We start from the raw sequence: 22,069 nt of genomic DNA on the forward strand, positions 1-22,069 counted from the left end.
CCCCCCCCCCTTTGGAGCTGATACGAGCTGGAACAGTCTCAATAATGATGCAAGTCCCTCTGTGTGTTGCTTGTTATTCTATATTCCATCATTTCTTCAGTCAGCGTTTTTACGAGTTTCCCCAAAGCCGACTGTTTTCTTCTTCTTCCGCATCTGAATATTAGCATTTCTAACTTAAAAACACTTTCTCGCGTTTGTAGTCCGGAGCGCCTCGCAACCCGAGCGGTTCTAGCGCATGCCATAAAACCGCTAATGATTCCGGCCTTTGGACCTTTGTTGCACATCTCTCCCACATTTCCACACTGTCAAATAAGTAGTCCAAATGCCACGCATCTGCACGTAAACCACAGCTCCTCCACGTAAATATCATAGAAATACTGATCTACAAATATCAGCATGTGCATGTAAACACCCACATCCATCTTAAGCCCAAACCCCCCTAAACTGACCCTCCCATGAGCACGGCCCTCTATCAGCCAGAACCGATCAATACGCAGGCTCATTGTGACCGTCCTCACCTATTGATTGCGCGGCAAACTCATCTGTTAGCGTGCAGCCGTTAAGACATGCGATACACCATCCGTCCTCCCGTTCACCCGCTACCCTCCATCCATCCATCCTCCTAACCGCCCCCGCGCTCGATGAGCGCGTGAGTCATGGCCCCCGTACTATTTCGGTGGCAGCTATGAGATCGATGTTGTAATAATCTGTGTGCGGTCTTCGATCACATTTATGCGTCCATGTTTGTGTTTGTCGTTGCCGGTCATATGATGCAATTACTAACGTACTTACCAGCTCACCCTGTCTGCCCCCCCCCCCCCTTGAGAAGCTGCTTGCATAATGTAGTCGAGTTTTTTTTTTTTTCCGTTGCTTCCAGCAGACTTTTACAGAACTGGCTGCGAGCGCATCTGGCATCTATTAAACATTAATTTGTAATTGCCTTCAGGATTCTTTTCGGGCAACTTTCACCAGAGAGAAATAGGTGTGAGCCAACAGTGAACATAGTTTCAGCTGAAGGAATGTAAATCTTTCCCCCCGCAGGGTGGAGGTGGGCTGGCAGACCTCTCCAATCCGAGCTTCACAGTTTATTCCGCCAAAAAGCCAGTTATCAAACTGTTTAATGAACAAGAAAAAAAGATTAGAGCTTCCTCCTTCCGAGACGGGAAGATACGCCGCAAAGGGAGGAGAAATGACAGCGTTTAGTCGGTTACTTGGCTGGTAATTAACTTGGCTGCACCTTGTCCAGAATCTCCTATCCTCCAACATTAGCCCTCTCCATACTGCCAAGTGTGCATTTAATGGAAGCAACACTTATATTGAGGAGCCGACTGTTTTATTTCATGGTGTTGGAACATCAGATGTGAAATGATATTCGCTGTGCCTCCTTAATGCAGTACAGTATTAATATGAGAGTCTGTTCTAAAGTGGCTGAAGGTTTCCTGTGTCATAACTCTTCTTCAGGGGCCGAACAAATTGCTCCGTCAATGATGATGATCTCAGATCAGTGTTTGCTCCGCCCCCTCCCTGCCAGTAATGAAAACAGATTGTTAGACAAGAAGGGCACTAGTCTTTGAGCGGTCTGCGTACTTTCTGCTGCGTCATTGATTCAAATTACCGGGTTGTTGGCGCCGTACATCACCTGGAAGTGCACTTCCTTTCAGTTTGAATGTGAACAACCTCCCAGCTATCAGTCTTTATCAGTGTAGGGTTTGAAAACCCATTATGAAGTCCTGTGGCGGGGCTCATCCTCGTGTATTCCACGCACGGAAACGTTGCCTATGAACGCGTGTTCTGCTAACGATGAGCTAATGATACCTTACGGTGGTCGGACTCACAAGAGGCGATACGGCCCGACTCCTCGTGCAGTCGGACGGATGCAGCGTGTTAGTTAGTGAGCTTTGCGAGGGTGCTGCCTCGGAAGATTTAGTTAATTTGGACAGAGCCATAGGCTAGCTGTTTCCCCCTGCTTGCAGCTTTTATGCTAAGCTAAGCTAACAGAAACCTTACATTTACCGGACATGAAAGTGCTATTGATCTCCTCGACCAACCCTCTGCAAGAAATCGAGTACATTTCCCAAACATGTCAAACTATTCCTTTTGAACTTTCTCTGCGAAGCCCTTGAATATATATTTTTTCCGAGTTTGATCTGCATTTTACCGCCAATTGTTTTTTACTCTCCATAATTCCCTGTCTTTTAATCCTGCTGTGTGTCTGTTTGCTTTGTAAAGCACTTTACAAAAGTGCGGTATAAATAATTCACCTTTTTCATCTTCTACTCGTTATTTTTTATTGTTCCTTCGGAGAGAAAATTCCTACCTCGCCGTGTCCCACGTTTTTAGCAATCAATGTAAGCCGGCGCTTCGGCTGGGCATGACCGCCTTCAAGCATCAACAAAAGAACCCCCCCCCTCCCTTGTGTGTGTGATTTGGTCTGTGTCTGTGCTTCGCACTTGAAAGAGATGTGTGGGTGTGCGAGACTCTTACAGTGCCGGTGCGCTGTAAAGATCTATATCGGTTGACTGTATCACCCACCTCCTTCTGTTTAGCCCGGAGCTGGCTGGTTTTCTAGTCGGTGTACAGTGGTCGCCTGTCAATCAAGCCTCACACCAGGAGCCTATACACGGCGAAGGCTCTCTGACAAAAATAGAAATTGGAACTCTAGTTCTATGATCGCAGGTGGAGCCGGCTAACGAGCCACCCTGATTTTGTGAGCACATTAATACATAACTTATAAACAGGACAGTTGGAGATGTTCCAATACCATTTTTTCCTTCCCGCCTCCGATACCTGATCTTCCGATACCGAGCAACGATCTCATACCAGCGTACACATGATGAAATAACATTCATTATTATGAGTTATTCTCAGATGAATGCGCTGGTTTTTGTGTGTAGAGGGTGTGTGTGTGTGTGTGTGTGTGTCCTTGGGGCACTGTCCAGGGTGCTGAAACACAAAGATGGATGGGACAGACGGTCTCATCAAAGCCAGGCCTATCTCTGCAATTTATCTTCACATGAATGTCCATCAGGGAATAAAGATAACTTCAGAAAGTGTTAGCCCCCCTAATCTAAAAATATGTGTTTCATGTCTGTTAAGAATTTGAGAAGGAGTCATCGTTTGAAAACCCCCGCTGCGAGCCAATAAACCCAGAGGTTTTGGTTTGATGTAGTATCCTGTCAGGTTTCATGTCGGTGTAGCAGCAATCGCAAAAAATTACCCCTCTCTCAACGAGCCGAAATGCTTTAAATAATGCACAGTCTCTCTCCGACTGCTGGCGGAGCATAAAAGGCATTCAGACGTCTTTCCGTAATAATGATGTTCTTTGTTCTGGAGTATCCCGACCAGTCAGCTCCTTTGTTCTGTCAGCAGGCAGGAGAACGGCGTTATCCCATCGCTCTATCACACTCCGCATCAAACCCCCACAACCAGACGTCCCCACAGCTCTTTCTTCAATACGTTTCAAATTTTGCGGCCGACAATATACCTTAAATCCCTAATCTTTTCGCTTCTGATAACAAAGCTTATCACAATAGAAAGGAACTTTATCAGTGGTTGGCAGGAGAGACCGTCGCCAAAGGCTGATACTGGAATGGAGACATTGTTCCCACCTAAGTCAGAGAGCAGTCCATCACTAAAATACCTGCAGTAATATGGTTCCTGTAGATTGCATAACGACTTCCTCCCTTGAATGATAATGCAACACTACGGCTTTGTCAGGACACTTTCTTCCGTGGCAAAGCAACAACAGACGGGGGATTAAAATGTTGCTTCTCGTAGCGACAAGAGGATCAGCATGGTAAATATTTCTTGGGGATGGGGGGGGCGCTGCCAGTGACACGCATTAATGCTTTTTGCCTCACCCAGTCTCACCCTTGGATAACAGGCTACGCACCGACTGATCTTGCTCACCTTCTGCTGATTATGCACATTCATGCATGCAAATACAACTTGCCCTTGGATTGCCTCAGGAGGAGTTCAACCCGTGTCGGACCCAATAGAGACCGTTGACCGAGACAATCACAAAGGTGCTAGTGCTATTGAGAAAAGATGGATGTTATGTTTAAACAGAAATATCTTTAAAGCCTTTGTAGTCCGATTGCCATGGTGGTGGAGGTGTTGGGGCTTTATTAACCGGGAGGTTCTTGTATTGTAAGGGTGTCTTGATAGGTCAGCTCGTTATAATAATGATAATTAATAATTAAACTGCGTGCATGTTTCAGCAGCTAATCAGCTATTACAATTGTTATAAAGCAAATAGTTCAGGTTGCATGCTGGGTACTGGTTTCATACAGGATTTGGGGCATTTCTATTGCCTCTCAACATGGTGACTTGCAGCAAACAGCAAAATTGCTGACAAAGATAAGTGTTTACTTGAGGGGGAACCGGACAGTATGTGGAGATTTAGTTCTTCCAGCCTTATGCTAAGATAGCTTTATTGACATGAAAGTACTATTGATCTACTCGTCCAACTCTCCGCAAGAAAGCAAATATGCATCCCAAGAGCTGAGATATCTTGACTGGGACAAAAGTGCCGAACGGACAAGCAGACCAGACTCTCAAAAAGTGTTCTTGTGGTCTTTTTCTCTCCTGCAGGGATCGCCGTCAGCATCTCCACCTTCAGCCTCGTGGCCATCGCCATCGAGAGGTACAGCGCCATCTGTAACCCGCTGAAGTCCCGCGCGTGGCAGACCCGATCCCACGCCTACCGCGTCATCGCCGCCACCTGGGTGGTGTCGCTGCTGATCATGGTGCCCTACCCGGTGTTCAGCTTCCTCACGTCGTACCCAAAGGCCAACGGCACCGTTGGCCACAAGTGTCGCATGACCTGGCCCAGCAGGGAAGCGGAGCAGACCTGGTAAGTACTGGTGGGTCGTTCACCAGCTCACCAAACTTGTGAAAACTTTTTAAAGACATGCATGACAGTAATTTGGTGGACGTGCCTTAATAACAGGGGTGACGGAGATGAATAGATGGAGTGAGTTAGTGAATTGAATAAAATCTGTATGGCTTTGGTTCCAATTGTGTGGAGACACTCTGATTTACATGCGGTGTAATTGTGTAATCTATATGCACTATTGAGCAGAAAGTCGCTTCATTTTCTGAGCCGTGCAATCAGACCCTTTCCACTGATTGCTCGCAGTTAGAAAATTGATTGCATGCTGAGTCGGTCATTTTGGTAATCTAGCTCAAATTTCATACACAGACCTTCGGGGCCTCCACTGTTCTCAGCGCAGTACATTTCAAAAATGCTTTCTGCAATATTGTAGTTTTAACACACTTAGCAGATGACTTTATAGATTTTGTGGTGCTGTAAAAATGGATGTACTGACTTCCAGAGACTACATACCTGCCCAGTTAGAAATATGAGACGGATACAAAGTCTGGCTAATGATGAAGAGACGGCTCTTGAATTCTTGTAGTTTAAAACTTGAACCCCTGGGCTGAAGCTGTGAAAGGTGGTGTCTGATAAATGGATGAAATCAGAGGGGGAGGGAGAGACAGTTTTTTAAGATGGACAAAGCTGACCAGGCAGCTCCTGTTGAGGCATAATTGGAGACCGTATGTAATAGATTCATTTTCTGGCATAGCAGCGGTGGTACCAAAAAGAGAGACTGTACTCTGAAAAGTACAGAGGAATAAAGCTCCTAGAAGGAAAAACTATTATTGATGCTATAGAGTCTGGATTGGTGGGCGTTAGGAAAGTCTTCCATCCATCTGCATGCCCTCTGAGGACCAATACATGCTTCTTTGCTTCGTTGCTAAAAAGCACCCCAAGTACATGGATACGCTGCCGAGGAGAAGATAAGTTAAAGCGCCATATGCTACTCAAGGATTTCCACAGATCTGTCCGTAAACAACTTAAAGTCCTGCAGGACGGCGCAATTAAAATGAAGGAGAAGCTGAACACGGAGATCTCCCTATTTGACAGCCTTTTGTGGTCGAGCGCTCTCTTTTTCTCGGTCCATCTATCAAACTGTAAAGGTTCTCTGGGAAAAGACGAGGCAGTTAATTAGTCTGCTTGGTGAGGAGGAAGAAAGTCCAGGCTCTGGTGTCAAGAGTCCAGATGTGTCACTAAGTACGCGGACCTTTCAAATTTTAATTCTCAGCTTCGTCTTCGGCCCCATCGGGACCGTCTTTTAAAGTACACCGGGCGGGGTGAGGGGTTAAAACTTGGGCTGAAAGGAGATATCACCTTTTCCAGCACCTAATGAAGCAGTGCTTAGAGTTAGTGAAGCGTCCATTTTTCGTCTGAGACGATGAGCAAATCAAGACAAGAGGCATAAAGTGGTTAATGAACCAATCCTGTCACGTCAAAGATAAATAATGATTTTCGATTCTTGTAATTATTATTATGCATGTTGTGAATGACAATTTAGTCTTAATAAAAAGGTACGCCGGAGGGATGAATAATCATATTCATCGAGGCAAATCAGCCCCAAAACTTTTTAATATGAGCAGATAACATTTTGTATTAAAAAGAAACCTGGTTATCTGCATGGTTCTAAATGAAAAGGTGTGGCTTCAGTGGTGGATGTGGAGTGGAGGGGAGGGGGGTGGGGGGGGCACAGTTAAGATAAAGAAATGAAATAAACACAAACAGAAATAAGGATGCTCTAAAACAGCCATGTTTTCCTAAATTGTTTTCCTTTCACAGCTAAATAAAAGAGAAATTGGAGAGGGAATTATGACCCGTTTAACTTCCTAACACAAGCTTTAGGCAGCTTATAATACATCATTACAACTATTAATAAAATTAAATCATTTTACGGGATGGTTCATTCTTAGTCGTGTTTGTAGTGCAAAAATGTGTAACACGTGCATATGGCTTTCCTAGGTAATGAATACGAACCAAACACCTTTCCTGGTTGTTAATCATGTAGCTTTCAGGTGATGTGGGAGCAGTAAAAAGAACGATGCCGCATATGAATATTCATCATGCCGTCCATCTGGGTTTCCCCCTTGAGGCAAAACAAGCACAGATACCGACCAGATTCTTTTTTTCTATGTTCCCGCACTCCTACATGCTCACTTCCTGACAGCTTTTGTCCCAATGGATTTTCCACAGTATCTATCAGCCAGCTGGTAAATGAGAGGGTCTGTGCGGAGTTCAGAGGGCTGCCTGGGAAGACATTAGAATATCAGAGAATGAATGAGACTTCCTCTGTGCCGTCACTTTCATGTGCTGACTGATGTGCGCCGCGTGGTTGAGAAGGTTATTCTGTGATTATGACGAATCAAAAGGGAGATGTGTCTGCAGATGGTAAAGATGTATTACGATCAAAGTGACACCTGCAGTTTCTTTATCTCATTTATTCACGGGTTACCCTTTCTAGGCCAACTCATGTTAAGGTTTTATCCATTTGATCCGCTGATAAAGAGTTTGTCCTTTAATAACCTCAACTCACTCATCGTATTTTACTGCATATATAAAGAAAGCACACCAGTGTTGCAGGTCTCGTATAGAATTTGCAGAGCGGCACGGAGCCGTTTGAGGGAAATGGGGAATTTATCAACAGTTCAGTTCAAAAATTCAGTTTCTTTACAACTTACTCAGTTCACTGCTTTTTCTTTGAGGTGCCATCAATCCAGGCACTAAAGAGAGAGAGCCATGATCATTATTCTTCTGTGCCAGGAAAACGGAACATTTATGATCAGACATCAGCCGAGTACACGACCGAGTACACAGCCTGGAGCAGCGTGCGGTGTCTCGCAATCGTCATACAACAGAGTATTTAACAAAGTTTACTTGGCAAAAGGTAATTTCAGAAATGTCTTTTGACAAAAAACATTTCTGTCTGTTGTGTCATCAGGTTCTGAAAAGTGATGCCAGTGCGGAAGTGCCATAAACTTATTCTTTCTAATGGACAGCAGAAGGTTGTCTGGTTGTATAGAAGTCTATGAGAAAATGACTCTAATTCTCTCTTGATTTATTCCCTCGGTAAACATCGTAAACATGAGTTTATGGTCTCAATCTCTAGTTTCAAGTCTTCTTCAATGATGTTCATTTCGTAAATTATGGTCCCAATAAAATGATTGATAAAGCAGGGTATTCTTTAGGGCGGGGCTACCTTGTGATTGACAGGTCGCTACCGAGACATTGTTCGATCTGGGTGTTTTAGTCCAAGAACTTTAACCCTTTCACCGTGTTTTCAGTTGATGAAAGTTAATTGCAACATGTTGGTCAGCTAAAAATGTCTCATTCAGAGTTCAGTTGTACTTAGCTCCGCCCTCTCATGTCACTTCAAAAAAACATGACGGCCAAGGTTTCAAAATGTCCACAAACTAATGAGCGACATCACAGCGACTACATTCACTTAAATCTATGTGCGTTACATACAGCCATGTGTATATATAGCTACTGTGTACACTGTCAATATGTCAGGGCAGTTTGACGAGGTCGTGTTGAAAGCCTTCCCTCAGTTAAACAAAAACATTCCAAAAGGAGGTGGAGCAAGTGCAGGGAGAAGCTGCAGAACTGGCCCGGGATGCTGCAGTAGTGCTTGCCAGGCACCACGGGTGGAGAGAGGGCCGTTGGGAGGAGTCAACCATCTGCAGGGCCTCCAGCACATGAGTTCACAAGTAGGTCTGGGCATCGGTAACTTGACCCGCCAGATGGTTTGATACACAGAACCATGTGGGAAGCTGACATTGGCAAAACGAAAAGGGCAAGCACTTTCAGAAAATACTTGGCATTGGATGAACTATCAGTCAGTCAATCAAAGTCTTGCCTGTAAGCCAGTTGGGGAGAAGAGCGAAGACATCTTTTCCATCGAGAAAAGCCTTTGGTGCCGTTCTTTCAATGAAGAAACACTCGCCAGTTCTGATCAGCACCAAGTGGTATCGAAACTTCTCCAGTCAAATGATACATGCAGTCAATCCTTTTCTTACCCACATCTAATAGGTCTATTGGTATTTGTATCACTTTAAGGGTACTGGTATCATTATTTTTTTAAACAATACCCTGCGCTATTCACAAGCGAGTTTGTCTGCCTGTAGCTAGAAAATCTGTTGTGTTCGGTTGGTTTTGAGGGCTGATTCAACTCCCTCTCCCTCTCTGTGTTTTGTTCTTGTCTTTCCACTCTGGCTGTTTTTCAGGTATGTGCTGCTGCTGTTCACTCTGTTCTTCATCCCGGGAGTGGTGATGATTGTAGCCTACGGTCTGATATCCAGAGAGCTCTTCCGAGGCATGCAGTTTGAGCTGGGCCACAACAGAGAGACCACCGGTGAGATCCATCGTGAATTCAATCCAAACTGCAGCAGACTTTTTGTTCATATCGATTTATTTGAAAATATCCATCGCACTTTTTATAGACCCGTGTGTGGAATTCATTAGAAAGAGGCTACAGCGGGATTTTCTCAGAAGTCTGGTCAAACACGACAACTGCAAGTAATGACAGAATGAAAATTCCAATTACAGACGTTTGTTTGAATGCATTTTTAAGTGTTTTAATGTTTGCACTTTATAATAGAAACAAACCAACATTCTCAAGCAAACACAATGCAGCACGACTGCGAAAGGGAGATTTGTTTGTTTTGCCTCAAGCAGAGAATGACATATTTGGTTGCTACCTAGACGTTCTGCACCTGTTACATACAGAAATAGACTTCTTCTCAGTTGTCGGAATACCCATTCTGCTTGTTTTTCGTTCGTTTGGAATTGCAGCGAGGCCTTACAGTATAGTTCCTATAGAAAAGGAATAATCTGTCAGGTTTAGCTGAAATGTGGTCCCTTTAGGTGAAGTGTAGCTGCTGTTACTGTGGGCATGAGACGCTCCTGTTTCCATGGAGTCTAGTGTGTGATTCATCAAGGTTGAGACGATCTGCAATAGCCTTCGGTAGCAGCTGTTAATCCATTGCTAAACATAGTGTTTTATTCCTCCGGGATGCCAAAGAAAATCATGAACTTCCATCCTTGGCATTTTGTAATCAAACCTCCTGTTCACACTGGCCATTTATCCTTTATTGCTTGGCATTTACAGCATGTTTAAGTTCACCAAAAGCTCACCAACTGTAAACTTTCCGACCCTCCGCAGGCCAGAAGAACGGTGTACGACGGGCTGTCGCAGGATCCAATGACGACGACGACGGTTGCTACATCCAGGTGTCCAAAAAGCCCTCCTCCGCCGTGGAGCTCCCCACCCTCTCTGCCTCGTCTGCCGCCGCCCAGGCCAAGAAGGAGCGTGCCCGCAGCAACACCTCGGAGGCCAAGCTGCAGGCCAAGAAGCGGGTCATTCGCATGCTGATTGTGATCGTGGCGCTCTTCTTCATCTGCTGGATGCCCCTGTACTCGGCCAACACCTGGAAGGCCTTCGACCTGAAGTCAGCCTCCAAAGCCCTCACGGGAGCGCCCATCTCCTTCATCCACCTGCTGTGCTACACCTCGGCCTGCGTCAACCCCATCATCTACTGCTTCATGAACATGCGCTTCCGCAAGGCCCTGCTGTCCACCTTCGCCTGCTGCTTCCGCAACCGATTCTGTCGCTGGTGGTGCAGGAGGAAGGAGGGGGCCGAAGACGGCGTCACCGCCACCTCCATGGGCACGTCGATGGCCACCTCCATGTCCAAGTTCAGCTACACCACCGTCAGCACCACCGGCACCTGCTGAGCCTCAGGCGGAGCTGGTCGCCATCGGGTGGCTGCCGGGGCAGTGGTCACTGGGTGCACCATCCGTTTTGTTTTTCTTCACTCTGCTGTTTTTCACTCTTCATCTGAATATGCTATGAGTCACGCGCTGAGTAACATCCCTGCCCTCGTTCATGAGGCCTTTTGAAAAGGTCTCCTTCAAATTTTGCGTGCATGGTTGCAGAATGTGAGGCGGGCGAAACGCCGTTTCCAGTTTGGTGACATTCTTCTTTTTCTGTTTAATTGGCAGCATTCGCTTTGTTGCATCCTGAAGAAAACATCAAGTGCCTGTGCTCTTTGTGTAGCTTCGTTTTTGTCGTGGTGGTTTGTTCACTGGCTGAGAGACATTTTAGTGAGAAACTACGTTGGGAATATGAATCTCGTGTACTTGTAAATACTGTCTTTAAGATCTTATTGTGCCAAAAGGTAAATTTTTGACGGAGACATACTGTTGAGCAATGAGGACTCATTACCTCAGGAATGAATCGGTATGGATTTCAGCTCCTTTTGTGTTTAATGTGGTTATATCTTCACTCATTCAGGGCATCTTTCTCAGTTTTTAAGAATTGTTCTATTGAAGGCTACACAGGGCAACTTTGGATATTGTCGGGTCCCCAAATCATTCCATTTACACCAAAAAATATTGAAGGGAACAGAGTTAGTCCAGCTTTTTCTAGACAAGCTTCTTGCTTAATGTTTCACTCTTATCGAGTTATGTTTCATCGCTTCTTCTTCAGCATATTTTCCGCAAATATTGAAACACCAGAATCCATTCATTCAGGCAATTTTGACCACTTTATTTATGTGTTTGACCTTTTTGAGGCAGCGCTCTGTGATTGAGGCAGGTGCATCTTTACCTTGACGATAAACATTGGAGGACTGTAATCTAGCTTCATTTCTTGGAACGCATAAACGAGACAGCCTGGTGGTTAAAAAGAGGCAATTTTCTTGTGTTGATCCAGCCGGCAGCATAACAAACTGGGATCGCACAGGCTCAGTCATGAAACTTAAATATCCTGTCGCCACTGCCCCGATGTATGTTGAATACTGATGCAGACATTAACATCGGGATGGGGATTATTAAAGGCTGATTGCACCTGCTGGTTGCTCCAGTCTGCCCCTGCCACAGAAAAGTGCTTTAGTCAAACTCACCTTTTCTGCTCAATTATCTCAGCAGTGTCTTATGTAGTCTCTCTCTGCCTTCCGCTGCCAATTTCTCTGAGCATTACCTAAGTACAAAGATCCCGTTTCCAGGCTTAGACTAATGAGGTGTTCCTCGGGAACCCTCTCCTCTCCTGCGGTGAAGCGTCTCGTGGCTTCGCCTCTGCAAAACTGTCGACAAATGGCTCCGCTGACGCGCCACATCTGAGCCCCTTCAATTCTTTGACAACAACAATGACAATCTCGAGTTAAATAGCGTCTTTCACTCAAGGAATTGAACTCGACGTGCGCTACAATAAATGGAAAATTGTTGGGCAAAAACAAGTAGGAAGGGATTTTCATAATAGATGGAATAAGAATAAGAATATAACCAGTAATGGAAAATAAAAGACAAAACTTCAACTTTGCCGGTGCTCTTGTGAATGGGTTTCCATGCGGTTTAGTGAGATGAGCCTCCTAAATCTGCACCCAAAATGTCGTCAAAACTTTTAGTTATAATTTTCAAATTATAATTTTTTTTTGCAAATTACGGCATATTTGCACTCGATTAAGGTCACAGGAGGATAGGGCTTTATTTGCTTTCTTGCTGAGAGTTAGGTGAGAAGATTGACACCACGCTTATGTTTTTACGCTGAATATGAAGCAACAGCCAGCTGTCGGTTAGCTTAGCATAAAGACCCATCTCTTGTTTGCTTAAATTAAGCATTTGGATGAAACATGAATAATACCAAACACTGAGTCCATGTGAAAGCGAACACTGAAATTGTGATTAGTTTATGAAATTAAATGCTGCTAGGGAGCGACCAGCCGGCTAACCAAGCTAGCTCTTTAGCGGGACGGTCTTCTCTCGCTCCTCGGTTGTGTATTTCGGTTTGAATAAACAAAACAGTGTAAACAAATCATTCAGAACTACTTCTCTAGCATGCACAGATGAGTAGTCGCGCCACAGCTGTGTAACGTAAATTAACCAACCAGTGTGTGAAGATAACCAGGTAGCTGTTTCGTTAGCTACCAAGTTGCCCCAGAAGTAGCGAGCTACCGTAGCTAATCCCAGGGGTTACTTCATGTGATAACATTGGCTCGGAGGCAAGCGTTTGAATTATCAAATTTAAATTTATACTAAAAACTTTAAGTCGTATTTCTTGAAACTTTGTAACAAAAGGTGGAAAGTGAAAAGTTAGCATGGCCAATTAGATAAGAGAATGAGACCAAGCTTGAAAAATACCCAAATCCCCTTTAAATGTTCACTGCATCATACATAAACATTCATGTTAAGGCAGACTTGGTAGATTCATGAGCTAGTAGCAAGTAGTAGATAGTATTTTGATGAAAGGACAATTCTGAATTCCCGTGGAAATTATTCAGGACTTCATTCATGAACTCAGGCAATTTGATTTTGAAATATGGACAGGCTATCGTTGCAGTGACTAATTTAAAAAGTTGGCCTCCACAGCACAAAAATATCTGGACGCGTGTTAAGCAGAGTGATGCAATGCTTTTGTCCAACATGCGGTGATATGTCGACAGCTAAGTCCTTTCATTTCCCATCGCTTTCAAGTTTGCTGCTCTTTTTCATGGCCTGGCATCGCCTAGCACTCCCCCCCCCCTCCTTTTTCAGCACAGAGGCGTATGAATACATGAATGGCAATAGTGTGTGGGTGACAGCTGAGATTTGCAGGCACAAGCGCAGTCCGCGAGAGGTTTACAAGTGGTGGCGGGGAGTTTGGATCGCAGACTGACAATTGGCAGAGCCTCGCTTGTAAACCTCGTCTTGTGAACCTCGTCTGGCGGCCTTCACTCCGTGTATGCTTTTGTAATTAAGGCAGAACAGTGAGTGATTTCCATATCTTTGCGGGCGCTTGGCGCACCGGAGAACCTGGCGGATTTAGAACCGATTTATTTCCCCGGTCTGTGCACACTTTCCCCTCCAGTTAAATTTGGATTCATTTACATGTTTTGTTACATTATGAGCCTATAGGTTTTTGAATTGCAAACTGTTAAGTATGTTAAATGACCATAGCTGAGTAGGAATAATGAAGATAAGCCGCTTAAAGCTGGCTTTGGTATTATTTTGTGGCCTGTAGATTTACAACTTCTCAAAATAAACCACCGCTCATTCGCATTATGAATGGACAGGTAAAGACTTACAGCCAACCTCGCTCACTAATTGTTATGGTAAAAGGCTCCGAGAGAGGCAAATATTTGCTCTCAAAAATGAACTGTTGTTATTGAATTTGACATCAGTTAATCTATTCACCTCAGCAGGCCAGCAAGTTCAGGTATGCATTATTAAAATGAGCTAACCTCCCAGTCTTAGAGCTGCTACTTTCAGATTCTTGTACTTTTAAGCTAGTTTTACTCAGCACACTTCGTACCTGCTACAAGTGCAATTTATTTTCCTCACTGCAGGATTTGCTCATGTTTCATTTTTAAGTGTGAGATGATTGTAGTCTTTAAACCAAATCCTCAAAAACCAATGACAAGTTATGGTTTGTACAGAGGTGTAGGCAGATTTTTAAAAACATATATTTTAACAGTCAAGAAGCTATGCTACAAAAAGTAGTAGTACAGCTTTTTAATGTGTATATAACCCACATAATCAATTTTAATGTTATCCACGTAATTGTGCGCTCGGTGACAGAGTACGGAGAGCAACAAAGGCCATATAGGGTGTTGGTATGGGTGGACAGATGGGTCTAAAAACAGGACTTTCACCCAGGAGACAGCTGTTCGTGTCCGGTGTGAAACCAGAGGCCAACATTGACCGATTTCTCACGTAACTTCCGTAACTTTTTGTTAACCCAAACCACGATCTTTTCCTCAACCTAACCAAGCAGTTTTGTTGCCTAAAAACCGAGGATGCTTGTGATCGCTTGACATTTGTTGGAAAACGCACGAAAAAGAACAAAATAACTTTCCGTAAGATATCATACGAACTGTTGTGTGAGGATACGCTGTGCTGGCTGTAACTTCAATATTTTCGTCCAATTCTCAGCAAAAAAGCGAATAATCGTGTTTTTCCATAATATCTGGGATAATTATTCCTTTATGGAGCACGTCCCTACTATCAGTGAATATCTCCTGAAACAAAAAGGCTATTTTCCGGCTACCGAAATAATTTATTTTTACCATAACAAAGTTTACAGGCTCCTTGAAAAAGCGAGGTAAAAATGCCCCTGCAGGGGTGAGAGATCTAATTCGTACCCTTTCCCCAGAACAATGCCTGATGCAAATTGAAAGTGAAATGAGACGGAGGCATGGGACGGCGCGCACAGTCGGTTTCTCTCTTATCTCTACCTCCCTCAACAAGAATCCCATTAGGCGCTGCAGGCGGCACACGGGGAGGAAAAAGAAAACACAACAAAACCTCTTTAGTTCTGCACACAATGTTTGACCGTCTCGGGACGGCAAAGAAAGGGACGGAACAAAATATAAACTGCAGTGTCATATTTCAGAAATGTCACTTCTCTGGCAGTGAGATGGGCACCTCTTCGTATATGTGATGATTCATGGGGAATGTCGTTTGTGCTCACCTTGAGTTTACAAAATCCTCAGTGAAGAAAAAAAAGTTGCTTTTCTTAGTTGCTGAATATTTGACTGCTGGGAGTTAAGAGATTTTCCAGCCGGCAAGCAAACACTGACAAAACGCTCATAAGTAAATTACGAGAAGTTGTTTTGCAATTATTTATAATGGCTTCCTGGGGGGAGCGGCTGCGGGTAAAATGTGCCTCTGCTGGATTTTTAACTTTGCTCTTCTGCAGAATAAGTCAGAATTGCAAAGAGCGATATATATATATATATTTTATTTTTTTTTGTAGTTTCGCCTCGGGCACAGAATGAAATATTTTGCGTTTGGACCTGCGGGTCCGAATGGTCACGTCCGATTTCTTTCCGTGTTCACGTTTTACTCAGCCTTATGATAAGGGGAAGAAAAGAAGACGTGTCTTTGGTACAGCAGCTTTCTTTTCTCCGCTTCCATCTCAAACGTCTCGCTTCTTCACACCTTCTTGCGGAGCGCCTTGGGTGTCCACGTGGAAGCAGAACGAGTCAACAACTTGAGAAATGCCGAGGTGAGGAGCAGGGCGCAGAGACGATGGTGATGAAATCTTATATTTATTGTTCGAGGTCCGTCCGTTCGTGTGTCCACGTGCGCTACATGTTTACCGAACCGGTCTCCAGAGGCTGCTGAATTCTTTCTTTTTTGGACATTTTGCCACATCTGGTGCCTGCTCGTGCTGCGTTATGAAATGTGTAACTTGTCCGTCAAACGGGACCGCGCGTCTGTGAGAGGTCTTCGGTGTGAGGTTGTTGATGTTTGTGATGTTTTGCTTTCACTGTATCTCCAGCGTGATGTCGTTATACTGACGCGGTCTTGTTCGGGTCATGGTTGCTGGCTACAAGTGCGGTGTTTTTCATGCCAAATGTCCACTATTTAACAAAGAATAAACGTTGGGAAAAAAACATGATTATGTGTTGATGTGTGTGTGAGAGCATGTGTGATTACTTCAATAAAAGGAAATAGGTTTTTGGTATAAAATCTGCTGGATGATGAAGGGTATCTGCCTCCGGAGCGGTCGCTCCAAGTTTGAAACGCTTTCACATCTTAGGCAGAGGAGGGCTGGACTGAAAGTATTCAGCAGTAAAACATGGAAAAAGGGCAGATGAACAATAAAATAAACAATGACAAGTCAGCTTCTACGGAGAATACTTCAATCAAAGTCCTCCAGGGGGGGGGGAAGCCATCGGGAGGGAAGTTAAAAACTGAGAAAATATTTTCTTTTCAAGCTATCCTTCAGAGACGAGGATCTTGTGTAAAAGTAGAAGCACATTTGTTTTTTTTCCCAGGCGCTGCAGAAGCCCACGAGGCGCTTTAAATATTTTACACAGTGAAACACGCCACGGTCCCTGAATATTAATGATGGCTGTGTATAGTTGTAATGGATATCGGTTAAATGATGCTCTGATAAACTGTACCGGGTGTGAGGAATTTCAAAACCGTATGTGTTGATGTTTAGGTTTAGGTTTCAGATGTTACTCAGGTATTCAACACCTGTAACGCTGCAGGAGCCCCACACTGTTGTGGAGTCATCAGTAACCCCAGCCAGCAATGGGTTCCCTCCGTCCTGCAGGTGCACCGTACCGCGTAATGTATGCCATTACCCCGCAGATTCCTACGCCATTTGTCTCAGCCGCCTTCCACCGCAGGGTTCAGTAATGGAAGTCAACAGTGGAGCGTCGAGGAAACGGACAAGACTTCCCTGTTGTAACCCCCCCCCCCTCTCAACAGAGCACCACAGACAGCTCATTTATCTTCTTTCCCTCTACCATGTACACTTAATGGCCTATCCTCACATCCGGTACGTTTCTCTTCATCCTCTCATCTTTCTCTCCCTTGTTAAAAACATAGAAATCATAGGGAACACTGGCTTCTTTTCCATTACATAGTCCTGACCAGGAGGTTAAAGCTATGATATGAGATACTGCTTTCATGTAAAGGCAGGGGTTGTTGCATTTGGGACCTAAAAAGAAGATACAGGGTTTCACAGAGCAGCAGGAACCCCGTGTCCAACCAGCCTGAGGGAATTATAAAGAAATACCCTGTGTTGTACAGTAAATCCATGTGTTGCTGTGGACGTCGCTGCACTTAAGTAATGTTTCCCATTTTCCGACCTCGGAGCATTTGTAGGTATTTTCAGCTCCGCACGCAGAGCGCTTTTGTTAAGGAAGCCATGTGAGCTACAAAAGCCTGGAGGCCATGAATTATTATTTTTTGATGGTGTGAGCAGAACTTGGCGCGATGACAACAGTTTGCCGTACAGCTCACTGTGTCGTGGGAGGCTAAGAGGTTTTCCATTTAGAGTGGTATGGATCCAAAGGGGGGGGGGAGAAATTGGAAAAGGTTACCTTTCAGAGAGGGAGAGAAAGGAGTCGGATGAAACCTCTGACCCAGAAATGTGAAAGACCTGAATATCGTCCGGGAGACCTTGCCTCTTTCTCTGGAGCTCATTGTGTCTTTATCCTTGGATGAAAGAGCCGAACGTAATAATACACGAAATGTGAAAAAACACTCAAGTCGAAATTGCCTTTCTGACCCTTCGAGTTCACAACCTTGATCATATTGTCCACCTATTTAACCATATATGAAAAAAAGAAGAAAAACTAAATTTGGTGGTGTTAATGTCAAAATTCAATTATATATTTATTTCCGTAAAACAAAATATCACATCCGTCTGCAATCTGCAACTCTTTGCAATAAGGGAGCTAAGCGCACCCACTTTTTAGCGGTCCAATTAAATGATCTTAATGAGTTGAGTTGCATTTTACTGCAGAAAGTAATCGCACGGCCTTTGCGACGGCGGCTAAAAGTAATGAATTTGGACTTTACCTCCTTAATCTGGGCGTTGGCGTTGTCGGCCCAAGCCATCTCCGAGCCAGGGCCGACAGCTTGCCGCGCATTAATTTCCTGCACAGGAGGGAAAGTGTGAAGAAGTGTCATGAATAACAGGTTTATACTCTCATCTCTGGCGCGGCGCAGTTCTCCTGCTCTCTGTGGCTGGTTTCAGGCGTTTGTGCCCGACGCCGCTTACGTTTTACTCGGGAGGAAAATGGATTCAAGTGCGGCGCTGTGGGACAGAAGACGGGTCAAAGATGAGACATTATTCACATTGAGGCGCTCTTTGGGTGTCCAATATCCTCCGCTGTCGCCCCGACTTTACCGTTAGAATTATCATCATCGTATAATCAAGCTGAGAGCCTCTTGACTGATTTCGGCACGTCTATGATCTATGACCATCGAAGCAGAAATGTGTCGTTTACTGAATGGTAATGGATCCAAAGAGGAGGCTGGTGAAGCAGCATTGGAACATTTACAGCAAAAAAACAGACATTTTGGTCTCACACTGAGACCTGTTGCACAACATTTTTACACATTCAACAATGTGACGGGGCATTTCTTCCCTTAAAAAAAAAAAAAGGGATGCTGGTCTGATCTACAAAGCCGAACATCTTTATTTAGGACGTGGTAGCGAAGCAACCAACTGCGCAGCAACTCTTCAGAATAGCGTTAATGAATTTAAACCGGTGAGCTTTAATTAGAAGTTTGAAGACATGTTTCGACTTGATGAGAGCCTACTCTGCCTAATGTGTATAGTGCTCTCATCCTCCAAAATTCCCAAAATGGAAAGAAAAAAGTAGCTGCTAGCAATGCCAAACGGCTCACTGTACAGTAAACTATAGAGCGTCTAATACAGGGAGTATTGAGTGGGTGAAAGAAAAAGCCTTGAATGTAAATATATGCAGTATCCAAAGAGCTGGTGTCTGTTGTGATCCCTATAAGGTCTGTATGTAATTTATCCTGAATAAATATGATACTGGGTCATGAGAAACAACATTCACTCCCTGGGGACAAAGTGAAGCTCAGCCAGTAGGCCTGTAGGAAGCGTCTCGCTGCACTGTGAACAACCCTCGAGGACAATTCACAGGCGCTGACTAATAAATCAATACTCATGATGGGTTATTAGCTCATGGTATCAAAAAAACAGCTCATGAAGGGGCTATTTGATGAGCGTCATCGTCAGGGCCTCCATTAACCGGATCATTACAGGACTAGTAATCGCTACAGTGACAACATCAGGGGCCTCATATGTAAAATGATGGTTCGACGAATTCTCCGTGTGCTACGCGAGAAACAAAAACGCTTTCCGGTGTGGTGCGTGACACCGAAGTTAATTTCATCTCCATCCTGCCATCAGGATCAGTTTCTAATTAGGAATCCCCGGCTGGATGAAATAATTAACAAACACAGCTGCAGACGCGCGACTCTGACACGCTGCTCGAGAGGCCGCGGGCGCACATCAAAGCTCGCGCCGGGAACGCCGCCGGTTCGCGCGCGCGCCGATAATTGGTAGTCAATTTGATGGAGCCTCGCCTCGTTTTGATAAGCGCAACAGAAGAGAGGTCATAATTAGTGTCGGGAGCGTAGCTGCACATTACCTGGCCGTGTAAACACTGCCGTCTTAGTTGTGCTGTTTTAATGATGTTATGTGTTGACCCACATGTAGAGGTGATGTCTGATTAGTCAAGAGGAGGATGTGTTTCAACAGAGGGCCCACTATTAACTATTAAGAATCAATCTAAAACACTAATGGCCAGTGTGCGAAAATACCTGACTCAAACTTGAGAGCCCCTGAAAGCCTCAACAGACCCTGGTGAGTTCAGTCAGAGGCCGAGCTGAGCACGGACACAGCTGACCATTGCTAGTGGCTAGCTGACAGCTAACATCTGTCCAGTCCGTAAACTGCCTGCTTGGGGCAAATAAACACAGACCAGCAGTCAAATATGGAAATCAGGTCTGTACATGCAACATGCACCTGTAGCTGCATGAAGCCATGTCATGCCTCAAAGCCCTCCGAGGTGAATTTATGATTTGTACAAAAATGAATTGAATGACCAGAGGAGGAGGTAACAATGACACAACCTGGTTTAATGTTCAATTAAAGATGCAATGAATATAATTGTATTGCCCCCCCAGCACAAAACAACCGGAAATGAAGTTCAGGGCGTTGATCAAAGCCGGTGACTCAGTGGGAGTCCGGTTATTAGGAGCAAAGCAATATCTGGGACGGTGGCAACAACGCTCCTCGTTGACACCTCGTTATGGTAATGGTTATCTCAGAGGCAACGCGCCACATGGTGCGGTGGCACGAGGCCGCCTGCCGCTGGCTCCCGGTCTCTGAGAGGGGGGGGGGGGTTAGATGATGATGATGATGATGATGCTTTGGCCTCGGCATCGTGAGAGAATGTGTGTGTGTGTGATGACGGACGGAAACGCGGAGAGGTGAACGACATACTTTTGGCTGCTGCAGCACTCAGAGGCTGGAAAAATATCGCGCATGCCTCGTGGCTTCCAGGGGATTTTTTTTCAGATCGCAGTCTAGCGCGGCCCCCCCCCCCCCTCGGGTCGAGGCTTCGCAGAGATGAACGTGCCCTTCAGTGGGACATCAAAGCTGCGGGATTAGGTGTTGATTACGCTCGGCATAAACAGAGAGAGCGGCTGAGCACAGACTTCAGCGGTGAAGACGAGTGCATGGATTTTTGCATCGCAATCAATATTGTTCAGTGTTGATGCGAGACTAAAACTTAAATATATGAATATCAATTTGTAATAGATGCCACACAAACAGAGGCAGCCTATTTAACATATGTAAATGTATCTGTAGCAGTCTTGTTTAAGACGATGTAAATGGCCGAAGGTTACAAATAGCACTTTCTTGGCGACTGCAGTTACAATTATTTTTGCGTTAGATCACAAGTCAATGATGACATTCCTATCTGGATCTTACTTACGGATATTCCAATAGAAAAAGAGCAATAAATGAGAGTGAATGAGTGAATCCACTTCAGCTAGTGAACAAAGCCTCAGATGCTGAACAAATTAAATGTATTAAAGACTTTTCGGGAGCCAGACAATTCCTGTTTTGTCAAAGGGGAGGAGGCCGACAGTAGGTGGAGACGAGAACACTCAAAAAACACTTTTCTGTCCTTCAAGAGAAACTCAGAGGAGCCAATTTAAACGCCATTGAACTCGCTTCCTGCTGCAGTTAAGACTTTCCAATAACTGGGTACGTTTAACCGTTTTCCTTGCTAAGTGCTGATGTGAAATGTCACAATTATGGACGTATATCTATAAAGGGATTTTGTCACTTTTCTTAGGGTGCCCCATGAATACGAAATGTAATTGAACTCCCCTGGGAGAAACATCAATCTGTGACTGATCCAGCAGAGAGATGTTGACTTCAGTTGCCTGTAGGGCTGCTGTCAATCATCCTGACAGGCACTGGGGCTCCAAGGGACCAACGGTGAGGAGTCGCATGAGCAGAAGGCAGAGTGTTTGGTTTCAGGAGAGGCTGAAGGTACAGCACACAGTTATATAACCCCAAAAAACTCAGCAGTCCCTCGTTTGTTCCTCCCATTAAAGTAACCGGTCAGTGTCCACCCACGCCGAGAGAGAGTGGGTGAAGCATGACAGAGAGGTTCATTTTTCTGCAGTCAGTCAGCATAGGTCGGCTAACATAACAGAAACTCACTGATGAATATAAGGCCCGTGACTAGAACACACACCGGAGCTCTCATTTCACTGTGCAAATGTCTCTTTGCCTTTTGCCTTCAAGGAGTGTCCTGGTAAAGATGATGTGAACCAACAAATATCCGTGTTCAGGAAGTCATGCGGTATCTACATTCCTTAGTCATGCGGTATCTACATGCCTTAGTCATGCGGTATCTACAT

The 22,069-nt window shown here is 44.7% G+C and overlaps 1 protein-coding gene across 4 annotated transcripts in view; it reads left to right on the forward strand.

Moving 5' to 3' along the window:
- Positions 1-14,162, forward strand: part of LOC116385897 (cholecystokinin receptor-like) — a 34,762-nt gene extending 20,600 nt beyond the window's left edge. For all 4 annotated transcript variants that reach the window (XM_031851642.1, XM_031851643.1, XM_031851645.1 and 1 more), the window contains 3 exons: positions 4,594-4,855; positions 9,097-9,224; positions 10,035-14,162. In XM_031851642.1, the coding sequence (XP_031707502.1) occupies positions 4,594-4,855; positions 9,097-9,224; positions 10,035-10,606 (962 nt within the window). In that variant the 3' untranslated portion in view covers positions 10,607-14,162. The remainder of the gene's footprint in view (positions 1-4,593; positions 4,856-9,096; positions 9,225-10,034) is intronic.
- Positions 14,163-22,069: the final 7,907 nt, after the last annotated feature.

The sequence above is a fragment of the Anarrhichthys ocellatus genome, unplaced genomic scaffold (assembly GCF_004355925.1).
Source record: "Anarrhichthys ocellatus isolate YVR2014 unplaced genomic scaffold, GSC_Weel_1.0 scaffold12, whole genome shotgun sequence".
Classification (NCBI taxonomy): domain Eukaryota; kingdom Metazoa; phylum Chordata; class Actinopteri; order Perciformes; family Anarhichadidae; genus Anarrhichthys; species Anarrhichthys ocellatus.